We start from the raw sequence: 25,363 nt of genomic DNA, 5'->3' as shown, positions 1-25,363 counted from the left end.
TCCAAAAAGTGCCATGAGCTGTTTCTGTGAACTGAATTACATGTTTTACATTTTTTTTAATGCAGTTTGCTGTTTTAGCAGAGTAATGTAGTTATTATATAAAAACATAAATAGAATAATGAATTCTGCACAGCCAGCTTAAAACACTTGTTTCTCTCTCTGACAGGTAAAAAGCAAGACGGGGCTGTTGAAAACCGTAACAAAGGTAAATGCAGGTTCTCTGATTCTTTCTTGCAAGTCTCTGTTTTCTAAGAGTGTAGATGAATACAGACTTCCCTATAAAAATGCATATTGAATGCTTATATCCAAAGTGCTTATGGTAAAGATGGCATAAGTGAATCTGCCCAAAACAAATGCTTCACTGAACCTGGTATTCACAATACACTAAACATTATACACAATACACTTATTAATAAGCTATACACAATACACTTATTTAAACATTCGTGTATGGCCTCTCTGGATACAGGATAATTCTCAGTGCTATTATATTTAGTGGAGCTGGGCATTAAGCTTTTTAGATATCCTTGATTTGGGAGACTTACCAATGGCTAAACTTTTTTGTGATCCTAACTTCTAGCTAAAGCTCAGGATGGTGCAGCCATGGAAATGCAGCCACTGAAGAGTGAGGATGGTGGAGATGGAGACGAGAAAGACAAGAAGAAAGCAAACTTGCCAAAGAAGGAAAAGTCAGTTCTCCAAGGCAAACTCACAAAGCTTGCAGTTCAGATTGGCAAAGCAGGTACAATGTCTCAGTACTCTCCTCATGTGGATGTCATGTTAAAAAAAGTTGGAACATGCATAGTTTGTGAGGAGATAAAATAATCAAACTACTCAAGGCTGGCTACTTAAGTGCAAAATTCTAATGCAAGTATGCTGCTGTGCCTGAGTATGCTGATGGCCTCTCAGGCTCTGTCATGTGGATGGCTTTTATTTTTCCTTAGTTTAAATAGTCAGGCTTTCAAGTGCCAGCTTCTAGGAGGGAAAACTCCAGCTTCATAACATTGGACAACTGTTACGAAAAATCTTTTTAGGTTAGATATAGCATTTAGCAATGTACCAAGAGAACCTGTGAGTTGAGTTTTGTTCAACTGGAGACTGTAAGTTGAGTTTTGTACAGCTGCAGCCTGGAAAATGTGGTACAGTCAACAAGATTCTCTAGTACTTTCAGAGGCTTAGAATTTTCCACTTAACATATGCCTTGTTGATACATAACATTTTTATTGACTTCCTACTTTTCTATCAGCTAGTATTCAGATGCCTTGTCAAAATCTTTGGTTGATTGTTGCTGCTTGAAAGTAGGCTAAAACAGCAGTGAAGTTCAGTATAAAATTTAGGCTATGTTATCTAGTGTATAGTGGTTTAATTCAAATATTTTAGGATTTATTTTGGTCCATGTAGAATTGTTGAAAGGTTCAAGAAGAAATTCAAGGAATTTCAAGAAGGAATTTCAAGAAGAGTTCTAGACCAGCTCATGGCTCAAGAAGGGCTGACTTTAGCATCTGGGTCATTAGACACTTTCAGCTTGAAATGGAGCAATGAAACTTTTAGCTGTAGCACTCTGCAGTTGTGTATGGTGATATTAATTTTTTAGTGAGATAAACAAATTCCATTATATGTGTACTGTAAATTACTGCCCTCATCAAAGATTTTTTTTCATATCTTCCAAGAGGTGTTGTGTTCCTTTATGTACCTTTTGACCCATTGTAGTTCCCCACACAGCCTTAATACTCATCTACTTCATGCATGGATTTGCCTGTCCTCCTGCTTCGAGACTGCACTGAAGCACTCTACTGAATCAGTCAGCATAAAATTGGTGAAGGCCTCCTGAATTTTTTCACTTCTTGTTCTGCTTAGTCGATTGACTTTACATATTGGTCTGTCCTGTTACTAATTAGCTCCATGCTTTCAATTAAATTGGAGAAAAAAAGATTTCTAGGCACTTCTGGTGAAATGCATGAGGAAATACTTGCATTGGAAGCAGGAACACCTCTGAGAACTGCCTCCATGTTTTGACTTGCCTCTTTGAAACCTTAGTTCTAATCTAGCTTGTATAAGGGCAGAAGTATTTGCATATATCTACAGTCTGTATTGCCAAATATTTGAGACAATTTCTTAAAACTGTTTATTCTCTTTTTAACAAGGTTTGTTGATGTCTGCAATCACAGTCATTATCCTTGTGTTATATTTTGTAATTGATACCTTCTGGGTTCAGAAGAGACCTTGGCTTGCTGAATGTACCCCAATTTATATTCAGTATTTTGTGAAGTTCTTCATTATTGGAGTTACAGTCTTGGTGGTGGCAGTACCAGAAGGTCTTCCACTTGCAGTCACTATATCTCTGGCTTACTCTGTTAAGGTAAGTAGGTGGAGGGCAAATAGATTTTTTTAAGGTAGGTGGGCATATTCATCAGCTGTTAAATATATGTGTATATATATATATATGTTAGACTGGGAAGAACTTTTTCTTATTTTCTGAACTGCATAAGAATTCTCCTGCAGTACTCTTCATCTTTGAATGAATACACACTGACAAGAACAGTGAGCATTGCCAGCCTGTTGTCACCAGCTAAAGATAAATGGGTTCAGTATGTAGCATTGTAGCATTTGCTTACAAGAAACAGATGTCTTAGAGTTTGTAAATAACAAACTTTTCTGTAAATGTGAATTTCTACCTAGCTGTTGTGTTAAACAATTGCTATGAAAGCTTCTGGATTGATTTTTTTTTGAAGACTGAATAGTGTAAAGCATTTTGTTTTCTGCTTACTATACAGCATGTTTTTTAACTTGAGCTCTTTGTGTTCTTAATTTTCGTACTGCATCAGCATGCTGAGACTCATTATTTATCTATAATCTAATTGTAAAGATGCTGGGTGCTTAGGCTGTGTTCTAAATTCATAACTTACAGCACTTAGTAGTAGTGGTCTTATTGTATAATTTGTAATTCATCTTCCGCTTAGAGATAAAATCACTTAAAGCCTGTTAAGGAAATAATTTAAAGTGATATTTAATCTATGAAACTCATGTAACCCTCACTATTTTAGTTGAAACATTAAGTTCCCACTTTGATTATAAGTCTGAATCTAGGATCTTTGAAATCTATATTATCTGATCTTCAGATAGATCAAATAAGCTACATTAGACTTTTCTTGTGAGCAGAAACATTTTTTAATCATTGTATCTGGTAAAGTTCAAACTTTACCTCTTCTCAATTTCTAAATATTGTTATAAACTGTTTTCTCCTAACAATCTGAATAGTATCAATAGTCAGTGTGACATGCAGGTAGAGGAGATTAAGATTGTATTTATGTACCTTGTTCAAAATGACGTTTACTGTGACATAATGGACTTTAGGGAGATCTATACAGAAAGAGGCAGCTGCAAGTTCTTCCTCTGAAATATGCCTGATGACTTAATGACTGAGTGTTTTCTGAAAGTGCTGTGTAAGGCTGGATCCCAAAAATGAGAATTTCTGAAGTCAAGTAATGGTCATGGATTGCTGTTAACTGCTTTTATTTCCTTAGAAAATGATGAAAGATAATAACTTGGTGAGACATCTGGATGCATGTGAAACTATGGGCAATGCCACAGCTATTTGCTCAGATAAAACGGGAACATTGACTATGAACAGAATGACAGTGGTCCAAGCCTACATCAATGAAAAACATTATAAAAAAATTCCAGAACCAGAAGCTATTCCAGAGAAAACTATGGCTTATCTTGTGACAGGAATTTCTGTTAATTGTGCTTATACTTCCAAAATACTGGTAAGTGGATTTCTTAATTCCAATCAAGATAACTGAGTAACTTCCTCAAAAGATGCAAATTGTCTGATGGCCACAGGCAGTTTTGGTGTAAATGTGTGGCACAATGCAGGGTAATGTATTTTGTACCTGCTGTAAACTGCTCAACCATTCATTTGAAACTTAATGGAAAAAATAGCTTATTTCAGTTAGAACTCATAATTCAAAGATAACATCTCAAAGATAATTTCCTTTCAAGTTCACAGTTGTTTGTTTTTATAAGTGGGGCTGTTTATGCCACTTAAAGAGTCTCTTGCCTGGATTTGAGCACTACTTGAAAATAAATATTAAAGTATTAATATTTAAGAGTAGTACATTAAATAAAATATAATAAAAAATGTAACTACAGGTAAGGATTTTGATGGATTTTTATTCCAGATACTGCTGTATAAGTTTGTAAGCTTTAGAGTTTAACATATTTGCTAAAATCTTGTTTGAAACTTGCAAAATGTTTAGAAAATAATGCACATAAAATGTGAAATAATCCACTATATAACGTGTAACAGTCCATTAGTCTTTAATTTCAAAAACTCTTAAGCATAGCTTCCTTGCTGTAGTTATTCCAACATGTTGTATAACTTACATTCTTCAGGCAGTAAAAATAATAAGTAAGATTTAGTAAATGAATTAGCATTTCAAGATTTTGCAGAAGCCTCCACTATGGATACTTTGTACACAAATAGCAGTGAAAACTGAGTTCAAAAGCTACTTATCAGCCAATAAAAACAGTATGTCTGCAAGAATTTCCACAATAGCAGTACTTCAGGCAGCACATAAAGTTTCACAGCCCTGATTTCTCTGAAACAAAATGGAAATTCTGTAATGAGTTACAGCACACGAGGAGTTTCACAGTCTGTTTTCTAAAGCTCTTTCTATACCAAGAACAAGGTAGCTGTATGTAAGCTGACCTAGTCCCTTATTACTACAATTTTAACTGAATTACATCCACTGCAGTAGAGATAGGCTGCTTTGCAGAATCAGAGAGGGCTGAAAGGGACCTCTTGAGAGAACCTCTGATCCACTCCTCCCAATCAAAGTGAAGTCAACTAGAGTACATTGCTCTCAGGGCACTCTCTCAGGGTTTAATAATCTCAAAGAATGGAGACTTTGCAACCTTTTAGGCAGCCTGATCAAGTATTTTAACACCTCTAGAGTAAAAGGGTGTTTCCTTACCTTGAAATGGAGTTAAAAAATCTTCAGTTTGTATCCATTGCCTGTTCTTTCACTGGGCACCACTAGGAAGGTCTGGCTAGACAGTCCTTAGCATTGTTCCAGCCATGTGCCTTATTCAGGCATTCAATACACACCAAAAAGTTTCTCTCCCAGAGTGTTGTCTTCTCCTGACTGAACACCCTTTCAGCTCATCCTCATATGTGAGGTGCTTGAGTGTCTGTGTTATCTTTGTGTGCCATGGATGCACATACTCCTGGATGTTGATATCTCTCATACTGGGACACCCAGAACTGGATGTCTTAAACTGCGCATTAAAGTGAATGTTTTCAAAGTGTGAGTATTCAGTACAGCCAAATCCAAAATCTTGCAGCTTTGAACAATGAAAATGGACCACTGACTTAGGATTAATGTAGTTCAGCTCTAGCCACCTGAGACATGTCAGATGAAATAAGTGCTTCTCCATATTTTACTTCAAAAAATACTGTGGTGTTATGCATATACAAACTCAAATATTTTGAGATAAATACTTCTTTACTTATAGGACTAGCATGTGGAGAACCCACATTGTTGAGATAAGAAACTTTTTCTGGTATTAAAGGATTGGAAACCTGTTTCTCAACTCTTTCCAGTTAAATAGGCCATGGCCTGGAAAGCAGAACTTGTAGTGAGACTTAAGAAGCTTAAAGATTTAGTTTGTTCAGAAGAAGGCTAACAGGTGATGTGGTCATAGTCTAAGTCATTGAAGAATTATTACAGGAGAGAACACTTTAATTTAGCAGAAATAATGCCATTTAGCTTGCTGAAGTCAGTATATGTGAACTTATCTGTACTTTTAAAATCCGAAACAATTGTTCAGGGTCTCCACTCAATTGATCAGATAAATATTTAAAGTAATGGAAAATGTCCTTTAGAAAGGTCATGTTGGGATTGATACAAACTTAATGGGTGATTTCTGAAGGATTGAAAGATCCTAAATAGGTACAGAAGTTACTTTTAAAAAGCAGCATATGACTTTAGATTATGACTCATAGGAATTTATTAAGTAATTACTGAAAAAGAAAACCTCCCCATCCCAGAACTAAGCTTGTCCTTCCTTGTGTTCTAAGTGCTGTGTTTCAGTGGTTTGTAAGTTAACCTAATCAGTGATGGTTCTTGTTTTCTTGCAGCCTCCTGAAAAGGAAGGTGGCTTACCACGTCATGTTGGAAATAAAACTGAATGTGCCTTGCTGGGATTGCTCTTGGATTTAAAACGTGATTATCAGGATGTAAGAAATGAGATACCAGAAGAGGATTTGTACAAAGTGTACACCTTCAACTCTGTTAGAAAATCGATGAGTACCGTGTTGAAAAACTCTGATGGCAGTTTCCGGATATTCAGTAAAGGTGCCTCTGAGATAGTTCTTAAAAAGTAAGAACGACTATTACTGTGATTCAGCACTTAACTTTTGCTTTATGTTGTGATACATGGAGAGACTGACATACTAAACAACACAGTCTGTGGAATCCTTGTCTCTCTAGTCACAGATAAGGGCAGCAGTCCTATACCCTTATGACTGCAGCCTCAGGGCTTGTCTCTTCACGTTGTTTGACTTTCTACAGTAAAATTGGCCATTAGCACTTAAATTACTTTACTTCAAACACCCCAGCCCTACCCCTCAAAACAAAAGAAAAGAGAAAGAGATGGTCATCATGCTTTAGTTAAACTATTTTACTTTTAGGTGTGGTTGATCAAAATGCTTACCTGCCTTATAGTAAAGTCCCATCAATTGATATGCCTAAATTCCAGGAAGGGCTTGTACCTTTGAAAAGTGATTACTTTTAGCATATTACTGCTTAGACTGTGCAACTTTCTGTTGAAGTTGATCATTTTAACAGGAGCTTGAACTTGAATGTTTCGAGCAACTTGAGGGGTTTTAATGTGATAAAGCAATTGCTTCCTTATCCATCTGCCCACCTAGAAAGGATTTATTAGGATGAGTTTAGACCTAGTGAGCGATTAGGTACCACTGGGACAAACCTTTATAGGTGTGAAGTCAGCTGTGGTAACTCCTAACTAGGTGAGGAGAGATGTCACACGTGCATGCATCATGTTCTTTAGGAACAGCAGTTGGTAGCCAGGCCTGTTTTGGTTCTGATGTCAAAGTGTTTCTAGTCTGAGTAGCATATAGATTAGATTCATCAGTTAAATTTACTTTTTTGCTTGTTAATTGCTCCCTCAAATCATTACCTAGGAAGGTACTAATATATTAAAGAAAAAATATGAGCTCTTCCTTCTCCTCAGCTTTTTGCTGAGAACAAAATGTCAATCTTTAAAGGACTCTTGTTCTTGATATGAAACTTAAAATCTTTTTTTTGCGAAGCTACATTTTAAGCCAAATCTTATCAATTAATAGATGTGCCTATATTCACATTACTTACACCTTCTGAAGTATTTTGTAACTTATAATATTGGACAACTGAACTGTAGAAGTTGCTAGAACTCAGTCATCCCAGACTCATGTGGTCCACTTGACTTAGTAACTGAAATAAGAAAATAGATAATAAGAGCATTTGGCAAAGAACAAGAAAACCTAGACTGATTTGGATATTATAGGAATAGTGTTCAAATAGCAAACTACTTCAGGGTATGCATTGAATTGGACAAAGATTTAGCCATCATAATCTGCTTCCTATGCAGTACCTGTAATCTGGTTTGTCAGTTGTGCTGCTCCTTCTCTATTTCAACATGTATAACTACACTAAAATACTGAAACTTAAACGTGAACATTTATAAGGCACAAATGAATCACTAGGAAGTGTAGAAGAAATGCAGAAACTTTTGCAGGTAAAGCACTTTATTTTTTCTTTCCTTATCACTAAGTCAAATATTTGAAGTGAGTTCCAGTGCGGTTTTGCATAGAATTTACTTATGTGTATTTAGTCATATTGGAATGTTTGAATTTGTCACCAGCCTTATGATTACAGCTAACACTAGATATCCTTAATGATTGCTGACATTTGAACTGATAAGTAAAATCAGAAAATTCACATAGACTTCGAATTTCAGTTATGATATGAATTTTGAAGCTCTAAGGGACTGCTTCATTTTAATTTTCTGTATGAGTACGAGGTGGAAACTTTTAGGGGAATTCCCTAAATCTGTGGACCATACAATTAACTGTAACACTGGTCATCTTTGCAGATCTGCAAGGTCTGAACTTGATATTTAATGAAAGTATTGAATTCTTTTTTTTTGTTTGTTTGTTTTCTTTTGTAAAACTAATGGATAATAGCGTTGCTTTATGGCAAAACTTTGCAAAGTGCCCATGACCAAGATTTAATTTCTTGTTCAAATCATTGGTAGTGTTATATTCATGGCATCAATATTCATAAGGTATATATGCTTTCCGTGAAAGCAGTGGCATCTTTGGCATGAAGAAACATATTTAGGAGAGCAAGTATTGAAATGCTAGAGTGCATAGTAGTGAATCCAGTCTCCTATACAAACATTTAAATCAGTTTCAATATTTGTTTTTAATATTTCACATTGCCTCACATACCAGATGTTCTCTGAATTCTCTGCACTTAGATTGGGGGGGAAGGGGAAAGGCTGCACACTTTTTTGTTCTAAGGGTAGCAGTACCTCAGTTTGCTTATAGTGCTGTAAATTTAATGCTTGCAACTGTTCAAGCAGCTCATGAGTGTTCTGAAAGTGTGTTTACTTCTGAGACTGTATTGCTGTTAACAAGGTGGGATTATTTTGCTGAGCATGAAACTGGATTGCCTCAACCAGTGCAGACAGCAGTCAGTTCACATACAATGGAGAAATGGATACTTCTGGGAGGTAACTGATGTTTGTATGTGAAATTTGTCGGGCATTACTGTCATCCTAGGATGATTGGCTCCGTTTAACTGTGTACAGAAAGTATGTTTTGCAACTGAAGAAAGTGCATTTGGAGAAGATTACCTTAGAGAGATACCACTACTGGATTTTTGTGCCTGTGTGTTAGGGTCTAGCAAAAACACAGCTTATAGAAACTTACTGAACTTGACTGATAAGCTAAAGAGTGAGTTGAACTTCTGGTTAAAATTTGATAACTCTTTAAACCTTTCTTTCCAGGTGCTTCAAAATACTGAGTGCTAATGGAGAACCAAAGGTATTTAGACCTAGGGACCGCGATGATATTGTGAAAACTGTAATTGAGCCAATGGCCTCTGAAGGTCTCAGAACCATCTGCCTGGCATTCAGAGACTTCCCAGCAGGGGAGCCTGAGCCAGAGTGGGACAATGAAAATGATATCGTTACTGGTCTGACATGCATTGCTGTTGTTGGGATTGAAGATCCTGTGAGACCTGAGGTAGGGTCACCAGCTAAACTGCAGTAATTCTGTTACACGGGATTCATGTTTTTCATCATGCAGAGTGCAAGGAACTGAACTGCTATTGTATGCCTTAAGCATAGTTAATAAATGAAAATCTAATTTCTTAAAGGGAAAGTTAATGGAGCTATAAAAGCAGATTAAAACTACTTAATGTCACTTATGCTGTGTTACTGAAGCTCTGTACAAACTAATAACTTAAGGTACTTACTGTGCAGGATCTCAGTAAATGAAACAACTTGTTATTTTTTTACCACTTGGAGTATTAGGGTTTTTGATTTGGATAAGATTAGCCATTGTGCTTGTTACCAACCTCTCATGGGGAATGATGGAGAGAGGTGAGCTTGTCCCCTGAGAACTGAGGGCAAGGAGCATGCCTTGTGGTTGAGGTGTAAGGTTTTTCAATAGTGAAAGCTTTTATGCCACATGCATGTGGAAATTGGGGCTGATCTGCACTATTGTCATTTCACAGTAAAAGTTACTGATGAAGTAGTGGCATATAAGCTGTAGTTTATTCCACATAATCATAAATAAAATGCCAGTACTCAGTACAGCCTAATATGTCATGAGGATTTTTGTGGTATTTTGAATACTGTAGTATTTGAAAAATTGCAGGAGGGAGGGGAAAGGAGAACAGATATATAGCAGTGGCACAAAGCCCCTTGCCAGAATTGCAACTTGTGTGGTTTTTAGGAAAAGAATTGTGGTATGCTACTTAATTTTTTTTTAACGTTCCATAACTACAGTCTTCATTTTAAAATAACAGTTATCCTGTACTGAGCCATAAACATTCCTTTTACTCTCATGTCTAGATTTATTTAACTAATGCACAGTCTCTGAGCCTGTGAGGTTTTTTTTCTTGCTTACAGGTACCTGATGCAATAAAAAAGTGCCAACGTGCAGGCATAACTGTACGTATGGTCACTGGTGATAACATTAACACTGCTCGTGCTATTGCACTGAAATGTGGTATTCTGAATCCTGGTGAAGACTTCCTGTGTTTAGAGGGCAAAGACTTTAACAGGAGAATACGCAATGAAAAAGGAGAGGTAAGCATACTGACTCTCTCAGCAAGTAGATAAACAGATATTCTGAGTCTCCTACGTGCGGAAAATGTAACCAATGCTCTTTCTGCAGATTGAGCAAGAGCGAATAGATAAAATTTGGCCAAAGCTTCGTGTTCTTGCAAGATCTTCTCCCACTGACAAACACACTCTAGTGAAAGGTAGGTAAAAATTCTCTGAACTTCTAAGTAAAGTTGGATTTTTCGCCCCCCCATGCTTCTAAGAAAAAAAAATAGGACTGAACAATGGGAAATGTTTGTGAAGTTGTTTCCAACTGATTTTTTTTATTTTCTGCTTGAGAGGTGGAGTGAATGAGAACTTTTTTGTTGACTGTTTTTTTGGTTTTTTGGGGGGTTTTTTGGGGTTTTTTTGTTTGGTTGGTTTTTGGGGGTTTTTTTGGTTTTTTTTTTTGTTTGTTTGTTTGTTTTATGACTGATAAAGACAAAAAAAAAAACCTGAGTTTCTCTTTTAGGCTAAGTCTTTCCTGTGTTGTCAATTTAGAACTGTAACACTTGTATGTCATTTTATTTTAGGTATAATTGACAGCACTGTCTTTGACCAGAGGCAAGTTGTAGCAGTAACTGGTGATGGTACCAATGATGGTCCAGCTTTGAAGAAGGCAGATGTTGGATTTGCTATGGTAGGATTTTATTTTTTACATCTTCAGTATTTTATCAATGACTTATCAATCACTTCAGATTAAAGAACCTTGTTTCGTGAGCAGGAAAACCATAATGAAAGAGACTGCCAGTTGATGTTCAAAATGGCTTTGGAGGCCATATCTTGTACATCTGAAGTACAATTGAAGCACCAGCATTTTATGATGGTGTAGGATCTGCACTTATCTGGATGATTTGTTAGATTACATGGCTTTCTCAACTACCCTTTCATGTGGCTGCCAAACAGTGTCTTGGCTTTTAAGTGCCTATACTGCATAGACTCATGCTTTAAGTATGCAGGTTTCAGCTTTCTTTCAAGACACAGGTAAGACAGATTCCTCAAGCTTCCTTTTGCCACAGGATTCCTCCTCAGTCTTAAATGTAAGAGGTATACTTTGGTCATGGCAGCTCACTGTAGTCTTAAAGCAATTGAAAGGAAAGAAAAAATGAAGACCACACTCTCCTATACCACATGCAGAAAAAGAAGGACAGACTCAGAATCTACTCCTGAGAAAAAATGGAAAGAGATTTCACATCATTCTCAAGGAACTTTTTTCAAAAACATAACTTAAAAATTTGACAGCTACATATGAAATGTTCTCTAGACTGTAACAGTCTTGTTGTAACAAGTATCTTTGTATAGCTGCTGTAGTTGCCACTGTCAGGGGCAGATTTGTTTATCTGTTTTGAATGTTTCCTGCAGTTGCTGTCTGTGTTCATCAGTGTGAGGAACTATCTTCTCTAACTGCTTACCTAAATAGCACTTAAAATATACCATATGATATCTAAAGGTACCTTTTAAGGTGAACACATAGCTGTGCAGGTGACTCATTTCCTTGACCAAATAATATATCAAGAGTAGGGATCTTTAAATTTGCTATTGACTTAGTGGATTTGGAATGCCAAAAGAAAAATTAAGATTTTCTGAAGTAGGTGTCTCCAGGCATCATTACACAGAACACAGCTGTTTGGGTACTGTAGGAGACTAGAGGTGCTTAAAATTTAACAATGTCATGTTGCTTTGCAATGCATATGCAATGACATTGCATAGTCTAGTGTTCAATGCTAATCCCCTTCTGCAAAAGGCTTTTGGTAATGTTTATGATCCTACTGTGTTGCAAGCACGTGTGTTGCCTGCTGCTGGAATCCATACAACAAAATAATTAGGGCAGAGCTTGAACTGTAGCACTGCACCATCTGGTGGCCTTCAGCTTGAACAGGGTTCAGTAACATTTCTTTGGGAGAACTTAATGTGTCTTTACTGTCAACTCTCAAATTTATATTAAGATCTTTATTTTAAAGAGAGCATTACTTTGTTTTTATTTTTCCAAGACTTTCAAGTAGAACTTGTTTCAATAGGCCGTTATGTGCTTACGTTAAAGGAGTCCTTCAGAAGTTGTGCATCCAAGTGAAGGCAGACCAAGGACATAAGAGCTTTTGTCATAAAATGTCAGTGCATCCTGTTATATTTCATGTTTTTCTTTTTCCATCAGGGTATTGCTGGAACAGACGTAGCTAAAGAAGCTTCTGATATTATCCTTACAGACGACAACTTCACCAGTATTGTTAAAGCAGTTATGTGGGGACGAAATGTCTATGACAGCATCTCCAAATTTCTTCAGTTCCAACTTACTGTCAATGTAGTAGCAGTAATTGTTGCTTTTACAGGAGCATGCATAACACAAGTACGTACCAGTGGGGAATTGTTTCAGCTAATAAAGGTCATGATTTATTAATTCTTGGGTTCAAACTTTCACTTAAAACAGTAGTCCAAAGACCATAATGCTATTCAGAGCATGCCAATATTGTGTGATAGATGCCTTTAATAGCTGCAATTTCTGCACTTCTATTGGAGGGTTTATGTATCTATTTTTATAGGATTCTCCACTTAAAGCCGTGCAGATGCTGTGGGTAAATCTCATCATGGACACGTTAGCTTCTCTTGCCCTGGCAACAGAGCCACCCACTGAAGCTCTTCTGCTGAGGAAGCCTTATGGTAGAAACAAACCTTTGATTTCTCGTACAATGATGAAGAACATTTTGGGTCATGCATTCTACCAGCTTGTAGTGGTCTTCACACTCCTGTTTGCTGGTAAGAATACTGAGGCTTTACAGACTTATTCTGAATGTTGTAGAGAGGTGTTTCTTTAAAACTGTATTTTTGCTGTAGTGTGTATGCAAAGACACTAATCAAACTGTTCATAAATACCTTTTATATACAGGTGAGAAAATTTTTGACATTGATAGTGGAAGAAATGCACCTCTGCATGCTCCTCCTTCAGAGCATTATACTATAGTATTTAATACATTTGTGATGATGCAGCTTTTTAATGAAATTAATGCCCGAAAGATTCATGGTGAAAGAAATGTTTTTGAAGGAATCTTTAACAACGCTATCTTCTGTTCTATTGTGCTGGGGACATTTGTTGTGCAGGTAAGCAGATTCTTGGAGGGTGGGGGGAAAATGCATTTAGTGCACTGATGTACTTGCTTACCTTGGAAATGCCTATCAACTAGTGCCAGAGATCTAATTTCTGCAATATGGAAAACCTCCAGGGTCAAGCACACAATAATTAAGTTGTAAGTGCAGCTTGATGGAGTTTTCAAACCTCTTTGAAGTTAGCAATACTGGAATGTTGTATTGTAGTTAGCTTTTGAATTTTCAGCTTCTTCAATTTTATCTTAGTATTCTAATCTTTTGGCAAAATATGAAGAAGTTGTGTGTCATCTGTTCATTCACCCCTTGTCCCTAAATCTTTCTTATAATATCTACCTGTGTATCTGAATGAGAGTCCATTTAAACAATTATAGAAAAAGAACAACTTCTTTTATTTTGTTAGTGAGATTAGGACATGAATAAGCTTTAGAAATTTGAGTACCAGTTTTTACCTTCTGGTGCAGGAACCAGTGATGCCTACTCGTATATATTGTAGAGGTACTATTTTAAGTGAAAAAACCCTGATGTCTAGGGATCTTCTGTTCCAGCACATAGGGGAACTCATAAAAGCTAGTTAGTTAACTCAGTACATGTTAACAAAGGAAATTAAATGATCTTCAGTTGATTGGGTTCATATGCTGGTGTTGAGAAACACCAATTTAAAACAATCTACAGTAAATAGTTTACAAGAACTATTTTCACCGTCTAAATAGCTTTCACTTTAGTTAGTCAGAAGAAATAACAAACAAATCAGTATACCACTTAATTTCAGAACCCATTTTCATTTTGGATTAAGTTATTTGGGAAATATAACCCACATATAACCTAAGCTTCTCCTTAGACTTGATAATTAGTGAAGCTGATGGAAATTACATCAGTTCAAGCATTGGAAATGTATGCACTGCTGCTTCACATTAAGTCAGGGAACTTACTCTCTCAGGTTTAGATTTTTATAGATGACACTTCTTCAGAAACTGCTCTTATTTTTGGGGTTACGAATGAGCAGATTGACTGTTGTTGTGCAACCAAGCCAAACATTTAGAAATTACTCCTGACTGCCACTGTGTTTCTTCCCTTTATAAATTTGGCAGACTGAATACCTTCCCAGCTCCTGATTTGTTGTCTCAGTGCTTAATTTGGACTTAAAACAGAAGATACTCTTTGCTTTTTCAGCTGTCAGGTGTCCTACTTAATGGACAATACTGTCTCCTTTTCATGCCTGCCCTGCTGCTTTGAATTGTTGATTCTCCAGGGCAGACTTTCATGCATATAATTCCTATGCAGAGGGATACCTTGCTCATTAGGGCCCATACAGCTTGTTGTAATAGCTAAGGCAGTCAGAGTTCATTTAATTTAGCTTTTGAGCTCTCTGCCCTCTTCCCCCAAGATTTACTACATGTGGTGATTTAAAGTGTGATATTTAACACTGATGTGATACATAGTAATATCCTGTAGAATTACTTCTGAGATATTTCATGTCATATGGATCTATGAATTCTATTAATACAAATTTGTGGATCTTGGACTTAGTTCCAAGAGGGGTGTTCACAGCATAAGTAATCACTGTACATTTGTAGCATCAAATGCACACTGTAATCATGAAATGAAGGGAAAAAAACTTCAAGCAAAATTGAGGAGTCAGCAAGTTTTCATGAGTGTGACATTTGAAGAATGAATGGGTAGGTCTTGAAATACTGCAAAGTGGAAGAATATGGCATAGGTTTGGAAACTTGTGCAAACTGCTAAGACAATAGCATGGGAAATCCCATGTTCTCTTGCAGAGCTGTCTGTTGTGATCTTAAAGCGTTAGGGAATTTTCTAGCAACAGGTCACTGATATATGTTTAATTATGTTTTTATTCACAGATAATTATTGTGCAGTTTGGTGGAAAGCCTTTCAGTTGCTCAGAACTCTCAATTGAACAGTGGCTGTGGTCCATTTTCCTGGGCATGGGCACACTACTTTGGGGCCAGGTAAACTAGGATTTTTCAAAATGCCAAATATCTACTTGCAACAGTATACTTTAAATGGAAAAAAAAAACCCAACTGTATTTAGCATTCATATGTTTCAAGTGGACTATATGAATATATGAAGACTAACAGTTAATATTAATTACAATTGACTTGTTCAATAGATATAAAAAGTCTTTAGTTGAATATTCCTCAGAGTGGGTCAATTGTTAACATTTCATAACTAGATCCTGTGGCTGGTTTGTTTAGCAATTTTTAACTAGAAGCAACTGTAGTTACCTTTTAAATATGAAATTATATCAGCCAGATATGAGTACCAGAAAATATGGTAAGAATACAAGATGCAATGAACATGCTAATGTTAAAATAATTAACTTGGTGCTTAGAAGTTTTCTTGAAAAATGAGAATTGCTAAATTTGTCAGTATTTTCTTGATTTAAAAACCTCCTGGAGTAGCAAGAAATGCAGCAAAACTTAAACCAACTTTCTTTTAATCATTATTTGCATAATTGTGGCATAATTGAAGAGTGTTCCCACTTAGTAAGCCATTACATTTGGACTTTTATTTCCTTTCCCCCCCGCCAGAGTGTCATTACTATTGCATGCAGAACAGTGCTTGTAAGCAGCAAGCTTCTTTACGTGAAACTTTAGAGCTACAGAGTTTTCTATTATTTAATGACATAGTTGTCTAAACTTTTCATACCACATGAAGAGTTTTCCATTACAGTTTCTTTCCTTCCACTAAGTAAAAGACACTTCATGTTTCACCATAAAATTGGTAGTATGAATTTTAGTTGTAAATACATACGTAGACATGTTCTAAAAGTGACTAAGCTTTTTAACAAGGTTCTCTGGAAAATTAATTATTTAAAAAAAAATCAAATAGAGTCACTCTGAGGTGACTCCTAGGAGAGAATCGAGATGGCTTGAAATACCTTTGACCCAAAGTATCTTGCAAGGTCAAAGCTTCCCTACTGCCATTCATGCTGTTCTAGCATCTCATTAAATTCAAAGAGCTTGAATTTTCTGAGAATAATAGAAACTGAAGTGTGAGCTGGGAGCATTCATAGTAGCAGTTTCAGCATAAAGGGCTGTTTATCTTGCTTTTGGTGCAGACTTTTTTCCTCTGCAGCTGCAAAAATGGTCTTCTAGGTTTGTAATGATCAAAGAAAGCAGTCTTGGAATGTATCTGAATCTGCCAGATATAATGTACCAAAAAATGACTCCCCTTAACCACTGTAGTTTTTGTTTAAAATATATAAATTGCTATACACCAAGTAGCAAAGTAACAGTTTGAGATACATAAAATTTCAGAAACATCACTCGCCTTGCAAATGGATTGATATCTCCCAGGTCACAAATGAATGAATGTCTCTTCTGTATTTCTGAATTAATTGTGGTTACTTTAGGTGATGGAGGTTTCACTTGAGGTGACAAGTCATGCTCATCAAACTGATGAAACTGTAAAAGCTCTAGATAAAAGTACAATTTACAGGATTAATGGCTTTTGTAGCTTTCGTACTGCTCCTTCCTGGCATTGTCAAGTAATGTTAATGTGGAATTCTTTGTCCCTGCCAAGGCTGTTTTGTAGTCCAAGCTTAATTTCACACCTTGGTTGAGGTAGTAAGTATATTCACGTCTTTGCAGCTATTCAGCTGGAGTGATTGTTCTATGTTGATGCACTCATCCTGTCTATGTAACTTAGTTTTTTCAACTTTGCTAATTGTATGCAGGATATCTGTTAAGCCTTAAGATTGATATTACTCCTTTTTTTTTTGTTGTTGTTGTTAAACAAAGAATAATCCTGGTTTATGTATTTCATCCACTGTTAGTTGATTTCAACAATTCCAACCAGCCGACTGAAATTCCTTAAAGAAGCTGGTCATGGAACACAAAAGGAAGAGATTCCTGAAGAAGAACTAGCAGAAGATGTAGAGGAGATTGATCATGCTGAGAGAGAATTGCGTCGTGGTCAGATCTTGTGGTTTAGGGGCCTAAACAGGATACAAACTCAGGTATGGTCTTGAAAAAGGTAGGATGCCACGGGTGTTATGAGGGAAATTTCTCCATTTTTGACTAAGGTGGCTGTTCTAACTGGTGTGACTGAGACTGTCAAAAGGGGGTATGGATGGATGTGTAATCCCTCAGGGTCCTCTGTTTTCTTCAGCTTTAAATGCAACTCTTGCCTGTTTATCTGCTCTGTTTTTAAAAAGTGCCTTTTTTTCTTTACTTTTTGTGTGTTATAGATGGGATGGTCCTTTCTCTTGTTCTCTCTCTCTCTTGCTGAGCAAGCTGTCACAATCTCTGATTCCTTGCAGATGGATGTAGTGAATGCTTTCCAGAGTGGAAGTACCATTCAGGGGGCTCTAAGGCGGCAACCCTCCATCGCCAGCCAGCACCATGATGTAACAAATATTTCTACCCCTACACATGTAGTGTTTTCCTCTACTACTGCTTCTACTACTGTGGGGTGTGAGTGTGTGTTCCTAAAGTGCATGAAATTAACATTTCCTAATTCACGTACCTAACGTTTCTCATTTTCTCCTTAGTACTTAAAATCATCGTTCAGGCTTTTATAGAGCTCTTCCACAAAGTGGAGTCCTCAAGACTTTTTTTTCTTAGAGGGCTGAGAACAGGTGGAACAGTTTCAACAAAAGACTTTATTGCGAAAGCTGTGAGCCTGCACATCCTGTGCCTTCATCCATTCGTGTACAGAGGGAGTTTAAAGATAAAAAGGGAAAACTGTTGTAAATTTTCGAGTATATGCCTCTTAGGGTGACTTGCATTGAATAAGTGAATTAACTGTATAATCATGGACCCAGGTCAACAAAAACAGATCTCTTGCACTGTAGCACAAGCAATACTCAAGTAAGCAAGCTGATTTGGAAGCAAACGGTATGTTGAAGATATGAATGAATGTAGTTAGAACATGGAGCACTAAATGCCTTTTCTTTGTAGCCTGTAAGGAACTTTATGAATCTCTGCTTTCATTGGACCTTATTTACTGAATAACACCTTTTTCAACATCAGGATTCAGGTGGCGAAACAAGGCTTCTAAAATGCATACAAGTCAGAAGAAATGCGAGTTAGCTAATATAAAAAGGAAAAAGAAATTAAGCATTAAATGGCAAAACTTTCATTCGAATCTGAAGGGTTCTTTTTCCTCTCTAGGTTCTTCTGGGAGCAGTTCATAAGCCATCAGTGACAGCGAAGTTTGTCTCACCTCAATTCTACCATCTCTATCTTGTGCTCTAAGTGGCATTTCAGTTTCAGCCTTCCTCTCTGTAGAGGCTGGAGATTTATTTACTCTTGGATGTAGGCCTAAACTCTGGAGCCAGAAGATGCATAGTAGTTGTAGTTGAATACTGATAGCCAATATCTTTGTTCAGAATTTTCCATCTTAATACATGTTTAACTTTCTTCTCTAACTTCCTAGAGACGGGTTAAATAATTGGTTTTTTAAAATAACTCTGAGAGGGCTTCTTCTCCCCCTTCCCCTCCCTGCTTAAACTTTCAGATTACCAGATGGATGAAGACCCTTAATTTCAGGAGCTGTCTTAAGTGAAATGGTGAAATCTTCAGACTTTATTTATTTATTTGCTTTTATTATTATTTTTGGGCTCAGCCAGAATTCGTTTGTGAGCTTGCACAAGCATTTACCTCTGTATTTGTTCTCTGGTGGCGAGACAGGTATTTCCCTACCTTGCAGTAGTACTGAGAAGCTCAGCTCACAAATTTGCATGCCTCAAGAACACAAAATGAAAAGTAGATTTAACACTTAAGGATGCACAGGATTGCATCTCCTAGTTAAAATGCTAATTAGTAACCTGTATCCCTAACTACACTCCAGAACATTAATTAGACATTCAGAATTCTCTAGAGAGCAATGTCATTCCATGCTGCTATTTGAGCAGAATCTACTGGGCACTGCAGCATCTCATTGCATCAAATGACCAATGCAGTTACAGAGCTACCATAGCAGAGAACGAGTTTTTTATCCTCACTATTACAGTCTTCTGCTACACCCTCCAGAAGAGCAGCTTTTGAGAACTAATATAGATTAATGGGAAGCAGATGTGTTATTGTCTCTTTTTTGGAGCTGCTTGTTGGAAAATAGTTCCTATAAAGTAAGGTTGCAACTCTTAAGCAGCCATCTGGTTAGGAGGATTTGGAGTGCCAACTGCATTCCTTGCTATTCTGGTACTAATATGAGGAAGGCCTGATGACAGTATGAATTACACTTAACAAATTGTCTTGTTTGCACCTCACTTACATGATTTATTTATAGTTATCCCTCTAGTTTAATTATCTTGAGTGGTTGAAAATAGAGCCTTCAAAACACTAGATTTTCCCTTTCAAAGTGCTGAAAATTTGATTTCTGCCTTTGTGGCTGGACTCTTAGGGTCCTGGGCTTGCTGTAGTGTCTGGTCCACTTGTGTAGTATGCATTCTGCATGGGCACCAAGCTTTATTGTGGGTATGCATATAGTCTATGATAATTACAGCTGTCCTCTTAAGCCAGAATTGTTTTTCATTGCTGCTGATGTTTTAAATTCTCATCTGTAAGCAATGAACAAACAGTCCCATGAGACATTCATATTTCATTTTGCCACATAAATGGCACAGTGGGATGCAACATGCCAAATAAAGTCATTGCAAGCTTTCAGTCTGGTATTGACACTGCTAATTTTCTTGGTAAGTGCCAAACCAGTTTAGGCAGCTGGCTGGACTTACTTAAACCTTGTATAATGCGTCAACTCCTTGACAGTGTGCTCAATTCTTTTCATGCAATGAACAGTAAAGTATTAGCTGCTGTTATAATCTTTTTTCCAGCACATTCCCTCTCTTTTGTCTTCCCCTTACTGGTAGTTATGTCCTCCCCCTTGATCGTGTGCCCCATCCCTGTTTCCCCTTATTCCCTGTGCCTTCTTCCCTTGCCTCCATGGTTAATTGGGCTCAGCATGTACCTGTATTATAAAAATGGGGACATGATCACTTTGGAGTAAAATTCTTTGTGCAAGTCGTCTGAGGGAGCATCTGGGGAAATGATGCTACTTCTAGAACACAGTTGAGACGTGAGACTCATGTGCAGTGGTTATTTATCATGTGCAGTGGTTCCATTTAACCAATTTGATTTAATACATTGCTTTTGGGGAGCCTTTCTCTGTTTACAGGGAACTTCCCAGGTGTATCTTAGCTGTTTTGAAGTCTCTGCTCTTGATCTGCTTGACCTTCCAGCTTCATTCCCTCATCTGGAAGTCACTTTATTTTTCCTGTTGAGGAACTCTGGAAGCACTAGTCATGATATGTTTCTCAGCTTGAAACATCTTGGATGCGCTAAGAAAAGCTTTAAATTTGACTTGCTGTTTGTAACAGCAAGTTCTTGTTTACTACAGAGTTGCTCTGCTGCTTACTATTTAACACCATTTCACACTGCTTTGCTGGAGACTTGCTCAGGGTAGGGATGTTGAGAATTGAATAAGGAGTCAACAGGAGGGGGAAACTGTCTTGGGAAAAGTGTTGGATAAACGAGAGAATGTCTTCTGCCTCAGCTTACTTGTTTTATCAGTTCAAGAATGGATCCTCAGTTTCTCCAGTTGATCAGGGAAACACGAGGCATGGGAGAAGGGGGGGTGTGGGCAGCTGGTTTCATCATTCAAATAATAGTTAGAAAAGCTTAAATTCAAGTCAGCCTGGACATGCACAATTTGCAGAATAAAGGTGTGCTTTCTTTTGTATCTAATCTAACTATGAAAGGTTTATGTATGAAATCTGCTAGCTTGGCTTTCTGATTCAAGAAATATTAAACAACTAAAAGACACAAAACAGTCCTCAGCCTGGAAAGTATGTCCATGAATTCAATGTAAATCGAAGACTCAGCAAAGGCTGATCATCCTGCTTTTCTCATACCTGGCACTACTTAAGTAGTCCCTTCAAAGTTACAACCTGTCCTGGCTACTAAACAGTACAACACAGTATTCAGTTTCCTACTTCTGGTCTTAAGTTTCCAAAGCACTGTTCACTAAGGAGCTTTCTCTAGAGTGGTAAATGGCTATATACTCGAATATTTACAGCTGTTACAGCGGTATCCTTTTTTGCATGACTTTGTAAATGTTCGTTCATTGTGACATTGGCTTACACTTGCTTGGCTTTTTCATAGTCAGTTGACATCCTAATTCCTAGCATGAGAATTAGTGACCCTTTTATCCCCTAACTTATTTTCAGCCTCTCCCCTCCTTCCCTCCCTCCAGCCTCACCCAAATATTCAATAGAACACTCATTGAGATTTAATTTTTGAATAAGTAAATATTTGTTGGCCTCACTTCTGAAAAATGCTTAGCCCATGTTAAATAATTAAACAACTCTAGTGCCATGTCTGAATTTTAGGGCCCTTCAGCTTTTTGCAGTGCTTTCACAATTTTTATTCCTACTGTGTAGACTGGCAGTGCTGTACTGAAATGCTCTTCATTTTTTACAGTTTATTGCAAGTTCCACTGCATCATACAAATTTGATTCACTCATGTCTAGCTGTTTGTGGATTCAAACTCATAAGAACCATGCCATTATCAGTAAATATGCAGCATTTTAACAATACTCTTTCTTTGTTTACAGATCCGAGTGGTGAATGCATTTCGTAGCTCCTTGTACGAGGGGCTAGAGAAACCTGAGACACGAAGTTCAATTCACAATTTTATGACGCATCCTGAGTTTAGAATAGAAGACTCCGAGCCTCATATTCCCCTTATTGATGATACTGATGCTGAAGATGATGCTCCAACAAAACGCAACTCTAGTCCCCCTCCCTCTCCCAATAGAAATAACAATGCGGTTGACAGTGGAATTCACCTTACAACAGACAAGAACAAGTCTGCTACCTCTTCATCCCCAGGGAGCCCACTACATAGTTTGGAAACATCACTCTGATTGTAAGCTGAATGTTAACACACTAGCTGCATTGTAAAGAAATTGAAACTGGGTCTCTTCACACATTATGATGGACAAGATGATATTCTTGTCTTGGACTTCAACAGAAGAAACACTTGTACGAATGTAGATTTATTTTTTTAAAAAAAAGCTTTCTGCCAGACTGGAGGGTGCTTTTCTGTGGGTGGGAGTAATAATGAACTCTGACAGATAAACAGTAACTCAGCATAAGTGACCTGTGGATCATCTGTTGTACTAAGAATGGTCCTGAAGAGTGTGTTAGCAGAGCTTTAGTTTATCATGATCCTTTTCTGAGGGGAAAGCTGGGAAGGGCAAGGAGGCCCTGGATCATTGAATTGATACTTTAATTTCTGCTGTTGGCTGTTAATAATTTGGATTATTTATGTTTATAAATGATACAGATCTGTTTACAAGGTTTGTAGATACTTTTTTGTTCCTGTTCATAGATGGGAAGCTTCCTTATAAATGATGCAGAGAAGATGAAAAACAAAACAAAAAACCAAAAAAACTAGTCCTTCAAATACTGCTGTATTTTCAGGAAAAGGGTGTTTCTATTGAAACTGTACTAAATTTTGCCTGCAATTTACCTTGTTAAATATTGTAGATAAATTGCTACTACTAATAGCCAAATAGATAACACTAATGCTTTGTAAAAACATGAGCAGTGGTGTTCTAATGAAGTTATGGCCTCTGTCCTAATTAGTTTCTTAAATACATTTACTACTTAATGGTTTTGAAACAACTGTTTAATTTTTAAAAATTTTGAGAAACTTAATGAATAACTTTTGTTCAGAACTTAGTAGGATTGTTTAATGCAGGACATCAATACGTGATGGAACTTGCTTGAAATATTTCTGTTATCTCGGGCAAAATGGATTAAATCAAAATACATCAGAATCTTAGTCCTTTGTTTTTGTCTAATCATGTTAGTTTAGTGCTGTCTTGGTGAACTGTGAGTGGAACTGTGATTTTTTTCTAATCTATAGAATCCTTCATGCAGCATGAGGGCTGTTGGCATTTTGAAAGGTTGTTAGTGGGTAGCATACATGTTCTCCTTTTTGTTTTTGAAACTTGTTTGTAAACATGAATAAATCTGCCCTTTTGTTAAAATAAAATTGCAGCAATGGTTTCTTACAGATTTTTTTTTCTCAGCTCCTTCACTGGAAATAACAGAAGGTACTCTTTTGTGTTACTGGTTACCTTTAAACTGCAATTTCAAGATGGTAACAGCCCCACTCCAAATAGCTCTCTGGGTAAATGGAATCATGATGGCTGCCTCCAGAATGAATGTAAGTTAAGGTACTCAAAAGTCTTCACTGAGCCAAAAGGATACTCCTGGGGAATTAATAGGTCTGCCTGAAATTCCAAGACTTATATTTATTACATGGTACTCACAGTATCTCTGACTGCTTAAGTGAGGAAGACTGAGAACTGACATAAAGCACAGGTGAAATGCACCAGAACTGATCGGCTAGAGATTGACTGAAGAAATTATGGTCTGCCTCTGCTGTATTGTTCAGACAGCGAAGGATGATGAAACAGTACTTGGTCTGGCACTTCCTCATGTTTTCTTGGTCCAATACTGCTTAATAGCGCAACAGAAGACATGAGTTGTAAGATTTTCTTTTTCCAGCTCTGTATTCTTAAAAATACCAAATGAATTTTTTTGTTAAATAATCCAGAATTATGGACATTTTTTAAGGTGGTCCCTTCAAAGGACTGCAAGAATTAAGTTGGCAATGAGGAAGGAGATAATAGTGGAGCTAACTGCAGAAATGAGCAGGTTGGGAAGCTCAAGCACATCTTTCCCTTGTGGTGGGGTACATGCATGCTTGGGGCTGTCCTTTAGTGGATATTGTTCAACCTGTGGCACTGTATCCCACTGTCAACCACTCCTGAATTCCATCTTTTCTATTGTACTTCAGTAAATACACTGAATTCTAGGCAAGGGGGTCGAGGGTGGGGGGTTGCACTTGACACTTTGTATAGTGATTTCTCCCACATGTTTCTAGCACTTTTCTTACATCATAGTTCTTATCTAGAGCGCTTGGTTGGGGGGTCAGTTTTTATGTAAGCTATTTTCTCTTTACTACAAAAGTCAGATAAGCACTGGCTTAAAATAAAGGGAGTTTTCTTTACCTGTGAAGTACACTGCCATGTGGAAAACTATCTTCGTTTAACTTCGTTAATGAGTAATGATTTGACTTCATTTCAAAACAAACTTTAATTTTCCCCTCTTCTCTAGGTGTGATCATGACTGCATGTTAATCTTTTTTGGAATAATATCTACACTTAAACCTTTTGTGGGGGGTGGGATGGTGAATGTAGGCTTTGTACATCGCTGGTCCCTCTTGATTCTGTTAACATCAATGTGCTGTTCTTGCAGGAAACATCCTTACAGAAATAAGGAAAAGTTGTTTAAGAGGGGGGTATGCTTTCTTTGTGATCTCAAGAAATCATAACATTGCCTAGATTATGAAATGGTTTTCACTAAGCTCATGAGGCCTTCATTGCCTTTCTGGTTGTAAGGTTTACTTGTCTTTCTTCTTGTAACTGAAATAAATAAAAGTGCTGTTCATCTCAGTCTGTATGGGGACTGAAATTCTTGAATATCAGTACAGTACTGATTTAATCTGGAAATGCATGCCAGTTATATAAAACAGCTCTTGCTACAATTTTGCACTCATTTGCTTTGAAGAGGTCATGGTATATAGTGTACATTGTTGAGTGATAGTGACTTGGAACATAAACTCAGTTCTACACTGAGTGGCTTAAAATGTGGTTTGGAGTGGCTTAAAATGGGGTTTCCTGGGTGGGATGTCTGCTATAGGTGTGTACATCTTAGGACACCTCATCTTGGCTCTGAAGGAGGGCTGAAAACAGTAACTAATATAAGAGGACTCTTTTTTTTTTTTCCATATTGGCCTTAATAGGAAGAGGAAAATGCTGCATCA

General features: G+C 37.1%; 1 protein-coding gene across 7 annotated transcripts in view; it reads left to right on the top strand.

The window, feature by feature from the left end:
• ATP2B1 (ATPase plasma membrane Ca2+ transporting 1) overlaps positions 1-24,992 on the top strand; it is a 60,766-nt gene extending 35,774 nt beyond the window's left edge. For 5 of the 7 annotated variants that reach the window (XM_036400809.2, XM_036400808.2, XM_054514889.1 and 2 more), the window contains exons 7-22: positions 167-205; positions 581-742; positions 2,145-2,359; positions 3,525-3,767; positions 6,143-6,384; positions 9,076-9,313; positions 10,204-10,383; positions 10,472-10,559; positions 10,932-11,038; positions 12,551-12,742; positions 12,936-13,149; positions 13,280-13,491; positions 15,360-15,467; positions 17,298-17,480; positions 17,784-17,937; positions 22,077-22,220. In XM_036400809.2, coding sequence (XP_036256702.1) covers positions 167-205; positions 581-742; positions 2,145-2,359; positions 3,525-3,767; positions 6,143-6,384; positions 9,076-9,313; positions 10,204-10,383; positions 10,472-10,559; positions 10,932-11,038; positions 12,551-12,742; positions 12,936-13,149; positions 13,280-13,491; positions 15,360-15,467; positions 17,298-17,480; positions 17,784-17,937; positions 22,077-22,102 — 2,603 coding nt within the window. In that variant the 3' untranslated portion in view covers positions 22,103-22,220. Of the gene's footprint in view, positions 1-166; positions 206-580; positions 743-2,144; positions 2,360-3,524; positions 3,768-6,142; positions 6,385-9,075; positions 9,314-10,203; positions 10,384-10,471; positions 10,560-10,931; positions 11,039-12,550; positions 12,743-12,935; positions 13,150-13,279; positions 13,492-15,359; positions 15,468-17,297; positions 17,481-17,783; positions 17,938-22,076 lie in introns of all 7 variants that reach the window. The other 2 variants (XM_036400813.2, XM_036400812.2) reach the window with 2 other exon arrangements.
• Positions 24,993-25,363: the final 371 nt, after the last annotated feature.

This window comes from Molothrus ater, chromosome 5 (genome assembly GCF_012460135.2).
Source record: "Molothrus ater isolate BHLD 08-10-18 breed brown headed cowbird chromosome 5, BPBGC_Mater_1.1, whole genome shotgun sequence".
NCBI classification, from domain to species: domain Eukaryota; kingdom Metazoa; phylum Chordata; class Aves; order Passeriformes; family Icteridae; genus Molothrus; species Molothrus ater.
Note: the sequence above shows the minus strand (reverse complement) of the source record. Positions and strands in the feature narration are given on the sequence as shown.